This window comes from Acanthaster planci, linkage group LG21 (assembly GCF_054643075.1).
Source record: "Acanthaster planci isolate LZ-2023a linkage group LG21, COTS_SCS, whole genome shotgun sequence".
NCBI classification, from domain to species: domain Eukaryota; kingdom Metazoa; phylum Echinodermata; class Asteroidea; order Valvatida; family Acanthasteridae; genus Acanthaster; species Acanthaster planci.
Window position 1 is genome coordinate 11,135,381 of NC_141797.1, and position 7,924 is coordinate 11,143,304.

General features: G+C 37.3%; 1 protein-coding gene across 2 annotated transcripts; it reads right to left on the reverse strand.

The window, feature by feature from the left end:
• Nucleotides 1-2,728: 2,728 nt before the first annotated feature.
• Nucleotides 2,729-7,789, reverse strand: LOC110983043 (uncharacterized). Of its 2 annotated transcripts, none has more exons than XM_022241922.2 (7): nucleotides 7,699-7,789; nucleotides 7,253-7,543; nucleotides 6,921-7,065; nucleotides 6,262-6,614; nucleotides 5,494-5,674; nucleotides 4,614-4,785; nucleotides 2,729-4,042 (listed from the first exon to the last, which is right to left on the reverse strand). In XM_022241922.2, the coding sequence occupies exons 2-7, from the start codon at nucleotides 7,399-7,401 to the stop codon at nucleotides 3,945-3,947; spliced, it is 1,098 nt and encodes a 365-aa protein (XP_022097614.2). In that variant the 5' UTR covers nucleotides 7,402-7,543; nucleotides 7,699-7,789; the 3' UTR covers nucleotides 2,729-3,944. The 2 variants fall into 2 exon arrangements, with proteins under 2 accessions (XP_022097614.2, XP_022097612.2); XM_022241920.2 differs by having other exon boundaries at nucleotides 7,253-7,552.
• Nucleotides 7,790-7,924: the final 135 nt, after the last annotated feature.

Below are 7,924 nucleotides of genomic sequence, written 5' to 3' on the forward strand. Positions count from 1 at the left end.
CGAAAGAACCCTCTCCTTCCCTCAATCTGGAAGTCGCTGAAAAAGCACCTGAACATACGCTTGAAACTTTGGCATCACCTGGTATTAGATCAAGGAAATCTAACCCATATTCCAAAATACCAGTGAAGAAGGTTTATACAGCTTTAAAAGAGGGGGGATACCTGAAGGAAAAACACCACCAACAGAAGTCACAGCAATTACCTGCTTCAGAAAAGCAAAAGACTCACTCTAAAGTTCAACACTCTGACGATCCAAATAGTGAACGAAGCGGGCCTGTTCTTCAAAGGCAAGGAACTTTTACGAAAGAACCCAGACCAACTTTGACCAGAGAAGGAACATTTACTATTGATACAGAACAGGGCAGACAAGAAAGTCAAGATGCTATCATTCAAAGGAAAGCTACCGAAGAGAAGAATGCTCATCACTCTAGCGGTATTTTCTCCCCGTTAGCATTGGTCTTGGATCACATGGTGAAAAAGGGGAATACATCCACACCTGTCGGGAAGCAAGAAAAACAAGATTGTAAAAAACATCCAGACTCAACCGAGGAAACATTTGAAAACAGCTCCACAGAAAGTTCTATGAGCCCCACGACAAAGTCGACCGTAGTCGTAAGTAAAAATCCAACAACAAACCTGCACAACACTAAAAACTATTATATTAGTGTACAAAATAACGACACAAATAATAAAGGTGAAATTACAGCGCCAGGGGTCTTAGGTCAGAGAGTTTACAATGGCAGTTATAATGGACTGACTGAAAGCGATAGGAAGGAACAAGATGACCTAGATGACAGTGAGTTAGAAAAGATGATGACAACAAAAAGTCAGTTGGCTGAGATCAGGAATTTGGAAATTGAAAATCGTCACTTAGCCTACGAAAGGAAGGAGATTGAAGCACATTTGATTAAAAATATCAAACAACAAGCACATGTATCTGATGAAGGGTAAGACTTGATCAGCACCAGTTTTAGTATTTAAATCATGATCATTGTCAGAATGATTCCAAAGGCTTTTACAATCAAGGTTTCCATGCTAACTTGCAATCACTGAAGTAATTTCAGAATTTTGTTGTCCTATGTAATATGAACTGTTTTCCAACCCTTTTGCATACTCTGCTTCACAAAGTTTACTGTGGATAATTCAAATGCCCATGCACACTCATATTGAATATTTTGGCATGTGTCCATGTTTGCCTTATTTCTTTTGTATCCTTCTGTTTTGACCATTCTGTAAGTTTGGTGTTGAATTTATTGCATGTTATCTGAGATGATTTTGTAAGTTTTGAATGCGTCTCTTAATTTGCCAGAGTGATCAAGTAATGAAAATTACCTGCCAAACATATACAAAAAAGTCTTTATTAAAATTCAGTGATATTTCTGTGTCAAATTACAGGTTATTTTGTGTAACAAGAACAAGAATACTGGTACAACACTTTTAGATCCCTTCTTTGCAACGTATCCTATGTGTATGTGTCCTTCATAATCCATTACCCAACCTTGCTGAAGGACTCCCTTTATGGCCTCTCCTACCAAGTACATGTACATGTAGATCATGATGACTGAGACCAGCCAAGCATATTTTTTGTTTAGAACATATCAGCTAAAAGATAAACATGTGGGGATATTTCTTGGGCATTGTAAATAAAGTACATTTTTGTACAATACGTCAAAAGTACATTTTATGCATGAATATTTGCATGTTCTTTCAGATGTATCAAAGGCATGTACATGTAGATACCAGGCACTGCGGACATTGATTTAATTTGACCTGGTTTTTTAGTACTCCTTGGGTGTGTAAAATAGTCGATTTGTTGTAGATTTGTTTTTTGTATTTATTCAATGCATATATTTTATCAGGTGTTGGGATTTGTTCTATTTGTTATTGTTTTTCAAGCATTACCCACTTTGCAATTTTGCAGAACTTTGCTGTATATTAATGTATAATACATTTTATTTTGAGGGGCATTGTGTTAATGTATGTACCCATAAACATGGAATGCCGCTGTAAGTCACGCTCAAATGGTAATATGGTAATGAGTATGAACAGGAACAAGGGCAGGTCCAGAATCAAATTTGGGGGTTGGGCCATTTTCGGGGAGGGTAAAACTTTGGGATTGTTTCTATATAATGTTGTTGGTCTTTCTGAGGAGTGAGGCTGAATTGTGGATTTTACACACAATTAGGAAAGAGGAGGAAGGAAATTGACCAACATATTGCCTTTATCTCATTGAAAAAGCTCCTTTGCCCCACCTGCAACATGAAGTTTTCTGTAGGTCAACACAGGTAAATCAGATGGCTGTCTTGGGTTTGGAAGGCAGCCCTGTCACCAGCTTCAAGCATTAAGGGGGCCACAGTATCAGGTAGGGGGCCAGATAACACAAACAAAATCTATTTTTTATGCTTATACTTTTTACTGATGGTGGGGGGAGCTTCCCGCCAGAGGGGACCTGGTCCCTTTGGCCCCTCCCCCCTTGGCAACAGGCCCATTGGAATGTGAGCAGACTGCCCAAGAAATGGGTATGTCAGATTGTGAAAAAATGTGAGTCAAGTGGTATGTTATTGTATTACATTATTGGTTACTTTTGTCTCATTGGTACAACATATCATTTTTTTGTACATAATTTATCTAGTGATTGGGGTTAAATGTTGTGATTGCAGTGGTTTATACCAACACTCAGAACTAATGTTTGATCATAATATCAAAAGCAGTACACTGACATCATGTCCTCAGTTTAAATGTTTTGGGCTCTGTTATATTATTATAACATTAGTAAACACTTTCTTTGAAAAGTGCTCAATTTGTTTTGTTTTAACTGATGTAAGTTAAGAAATATCCAGTTAATAGGTTAATGCCAAGGTGTGCCTCTTGCCCATGTTTTCAAGTTAATTATTTACTTTTGACTAAAAGTGAGGAGTGACCAAAGTTCCAGTTCAGTCATAATCATTTGAGCCATGCTTCCCCTGCTTATCTGTGCATTTGAGTGCATTTCTGATCAACTTTCAAATGTACTTTAGAACCTAAAATTAAACTAGATAAAACACAGAACTTTTTCTGTTTTTCCCACATAATAATTTTGTTTATCCCTGTGTTAATCAGATGAATAAACCCATTTCTTTATTTGACATCTCAGAAATAGTTTCAACAAATTTTTATCCTGGAATAGAGTGGAACACAGCGGAAGCTTTGCAGTGTTACGTTTCTTTCCTAATTTGTCAAGGCAGTCAGATGTACATGTTTGAAACAGCTAAGTGCCTTGTTCCTTGTAGAGTGCCGCAGAGACAACTCCAAAACAAAAGGTAGAGGGGGGAGGAAACAGGGCCATGGTCTTCCAAAAACAAGCCCAATGTTTTCTTTCTTGAAAAATGACAGAAAAGCACATTTTTGTGTCTCTTTGCTTTCCCTTTCTTTAAAAACATGCAAAAACCAAAATGAAGTCTCACGGCTCAGAGAGATCATTAAAAGTAAAATGAAAACATTTCTAATTCCACCCCCTAAAAAAACTTTGGTTCTTGATCTGCTTTTGCTCTAGAGGAAATAGTTTGTACTCAAATCATTTCATAAAACATGAGAAAGTCATTTATTACCTCTTGAAAACTAATTTATTGCATTTCTAACTTGCATGAATTCAAATTAATCTTTAAATTTCATTCAAAACAATTGTTTAACCACTGAGAGAATTTGAACAATACTTAATTTCATTCTCATTTATTAAATCTCTACTCATTTGTGACACTTTAAAAAGAGAATGAATATGGTGATTCAGAGTCAAATGATGTACAATGCAATGAATTTCATAACATTTGCAGCTAGAGTTAGACATTTAAGGCAATCAAACGTGGCAAAAGGATAGTGGCATCGGATCTTCGTCAACCCCAAGCTGAATTTTCTGAACTTATATTTTTATCAATATCTGATCCCATTGTTATAATTCTCAAGAGATTGTCAGTGAATGTAGATGGGACGACCAACTCTCTTGACAGTTGGAGCAATAACTGTCTTGGCATCAGCAGAAATGTTGAGTTGAAATGGGTATGGCTTATCTGAGGCAAATAAGACAACAATTAAAACAGGTTTATGAGTGGAGAGAAAACATGCAAATACATGTAGTTACAGTTTTCATATGAAACAAAACAAATGAAAACTCAGATTATTACATGTAAAACAACACCACTGAAGAAAATTCATCTTTTGAAATAATGTAATCAAGAAAGAACGGTGGAGTCTTTTGTTTTTGGTTCCATGGTCCAACTAGCATCATTGAAAGCTCTTCAATTAGAGAATCAGTCAGTTCATTTTCATTACAATTTACGTTGTTACACCAAGACTGCACACCACAAACCTGTACAGACTTCAAATCAAAGAATACACCTAATTCTCTACACAGGCACTAGAGTCCTAGCTTTGTTAGTACGTTTAGGTAGCAGACTAAACCTAGCACAGGAGGGACGTGTGTGGAGGGAGATCGTGGCCGAATAGGAATGATGAAATGATAGCTAGCTTTATTGATTTATTCAGCTTTTGCTCCAAGATTTGCCCCACCAACCATTTTCTTATGTCCTGATTGGCAAGATTAAAGAGCTCTGCATACACTAAAAGTTGCTGTGATCTCACCTGTGCCCTTTCCACCATACTTGCCGTTAGTATTGCTTGGTATGGATGGTGAAGATCGATGGATATGAGGAATCTTAGACAACATGGCAATCTCAGTAGGGGATGGATTATTGACAGACAGCTCCACATCACAGGACTCCAGTAGTTGTTGATTTAATTGCCAGTTGATTATCTGTCACAGTGGGGATAAGAATGACACTTTTCTGATTATGTATATAGATCTGAGTATATGTATATTTTTGGATAACAGTAAGTTTTGGAATTATTGTAGAGTTTGGAGGTTTCACAAAATGTGATGAAGGCCTTCCAGTTTAATTTTGTCAATAATGAACATAGATTATTTTCAATCATTGATACTTCCACTGACAGGTTGTATCCACATGTACACACATTCAAACGGACACATTGTTTGTGAGGGGTAGGCTGTATTCATGTCAACTTAACAAAAGGGGTGATGTTCCAGTGTCCCGTCTGAAAAGTAGGGGCTGTTACAGCATCCACAGTACAGCTGATTTTCCTATGTTGAACATTTGTCATTACTGCAAGAGAACAGCAAATGCACAGGACTACCTAGCTAATGCCCTACATCAGAGCATGCCAGGATTACCTAGCTAATGTCCTACATCAGAGCATGCCTTATTTGCTTTTCAGTTTGAATATTGCAAAATTATCAAAGCTAACTTTGAAATTATCTGGGTCAGTTTAATTTATTTCGATAAAACTTAAGGAAGTTATAAAGTGTTGTCCTACACTTTTGTAACTTGCCTGGATTAAAATCTCAAAGAATAAGTGAAATATTAATTTTGAGATACAGTACACTGAGACAAAACTACATAGATGCCTTGTTTTTGAAGATATCCCTCAAAAGATGCAAACTCACCGATGACTTGAGTTGGTCTGGATCAGAACAAGTTGGTGTGGTTGATGGAACTGATTTACCACTCATCACTGCTTTGCCTTTCATACAGGTTGCTAACCTTTGTTGTGGGATAGTTACTCCAGTAATGAAGGAGCATCGTCCTAGACTTTTTTGCCGAATCTTGCTGTACGTGTACACTTCTCTGTCAGGGAAAGAATACAGATTGGCACACTGTTACTGGAAAACGGAGCAAATTAAAGCAATAATTAGTTCATACAGTAGAATGAAGACAGACTTCCTATATTAAATTCAGTCATAAATGATTATAGGCTTATCTTGATGGTGTGATATTTTAAAAGGTTACTGAAAGCCAAAGTAAATTGTGACAGTTTTTATATTCCAATCAAACAACCTCTGTGGCTCTTAATTTCCTGTTTTAGCAAAGATCTTGACTCCTCTTTAAATATTATGCTTTTACAACTGTTTTTGAAGTTATTTTCTTTTGCAGAATAAATTTTCTGGGGAATAAAATCTTTTCTGGGGCAGGGGAAAAACTTTGGAAATGTTGTTTTGTGACCTATAACATGTTTGGCCTTTCATAGGATTGAGGATACATTTGAGTGCCCTTTGCACATATTTAGAAGGAAAACCAACAAAAACTGCCTTTAATTCTGTTATTAATAAGAAAAGGCCAAGGTCTTTTTCTTCGGGGCATGGTTCCTGTTTCAACCCACCCCCCCCATTGATCTGCCCTTGACAAGAACACTGACGAAATTAAATGTACTGTACCTATATTGATCTGAGTACTGTCTTGAGTGTTTGAGATACTTAAAGCTGTATTCTATTGGTATCGGAGGAGGAGGTTCCTGCCATCCTCCCAACTCTTCTCTGCGACTGTTACTACTTGGACGTGATGACACACTACTTGGTCTCTGATGACTGTTTGATCGGGAACTTTGACTTGTCTTCAGTTTAGATGGTGTTGTGGATGCTCGTGAGCATAGTTTACCAGTGGTGCTGTTGACATTACGACTAAATTGGCTGAATTTTTTAATTCTGGGTTTCAGCCGGCTTGCATCAACGATGCCGTAATTGACAGTATCTGCATGAATAGTCGGGCATAACTGCCATCTGCAGAAATCCTGCGCAACCGATGTAAGAAAGAACACAAAAAGAAAACTATCAATTCATTCAAATTTGAACCAGCATAAATTTATTGAAGTTGTAGCTGGTTCCTCAGTTTATGACAATTAGCTTCACTTTTCTCCAAATAAACAAAATTGTGGCATGGTTTATACATTTATACATACATATGAACAAATATTGGAGTTGTAAAAAATTACGATAACATTTTGTCACAATCCTCAAATTCTACCTAGAAATCAACAACTCTTTTCATTTATATGACCAGTTTGGATCATTCCAAAACTGCATTGTCGGTTACTTACGAGAGCAACATTTTCATTTCTATCATTCAGTCGAAGTAGTTCATAGATTTTAGCTGATGTCAGCACAGTTTTCGGTTCTTGTTCCATTTCTGAGTTCTCAGATGTTTCATTTGAAGTTCCTTTTTCTTCTAGATAAGACTTGTCTCTATTGAATGGACATCAAAGAATGAAATTGAAATCAAATAGGTTATGTGAAATAAGGGTGCTCTAATTACATCTGCAAAGAATAAAAGTCGGCTGAGATAATAAACAGTTCTTTTGTTTTGTTAACTCAATTTTGCTGGATGGTTTAAGTTTGTGACACAAATCTGAAATGAATGGAGATGTCCTACCTTGTCTTTTTACAAGAAGCCGCTGCTAGGCAACCAGGGTCTCCTCGCTCTTTCGGATATTCTGCACTAAGAGACAGTAGTTTTTTAGTTGCGGCAACTTCGTAGTCATTCTTTTTGTAGCATGGTAGGTAGTCGTCTAGATCACCCATATTTTCGACTATCTTACTTCAGCCTCCGTGCCAGCGATTGGTTCTTCTACAGGCCTACTTTGTACTGTTCATTGCTTCTCCAATAACAGCGCAGAACGCTTTTTCGCCTGACTTTATGACTCTGAGAATAGTCATCACTTTCCTGAAGAGCCTACAAAGAGAATACCAAAAGTGAGATATGATTCGGTCGATCCAAAGGGCTCCGAAGGCTTTGACCTTTCTCTGTGGGTTATAAAAGGTACGAATGTCCCAAACTAATTTTTCACGTTAGACGATCGCACTTCAGGATTCGCTCACCGTCGCGTTGTTTGCTCGGGGTCGGCCGAGTTCACCAGCGTGAACGTGTTTTGTTTACATGTCGTCTGCTTTCCACACATTCCATCTGATAACTTTGCATCCTCATACGCATGCTCAAGCGCGCAAGGATTTTGATTGGCCAATCACCGCAATGGCTTTCTAATTCATATTTATATATGTAAACTTTCAGCAAGCGGAATTGTTAATTTCTGTATAATGAATATTA

Excerpts from the sequence above, each read along its gene's own strand:
- LOC110983043 (XM_022241922.2), bottom strand. The coding sequence starts at position 7,401 with ATGGGTGATCTAGACGACTACCTACCATGCTACAAAAAGAATGACTAC. Across the intron at positions 7,066-7,252 it reads GCTTCTTGTAAAAAGACAAG|AGACAAGTCTTATCTAGAAG; the intron begins GTAGGACATCTC and ends TCCATTCAATAG. Across the intron at positions 6,615-6,920 it reads GAAATGAAAATGTTGCTCTC|GATTTCTGCAGATGGCAGTT; the intron begins GTAAGTAACCGA and ends TCGGTTGCGCAG.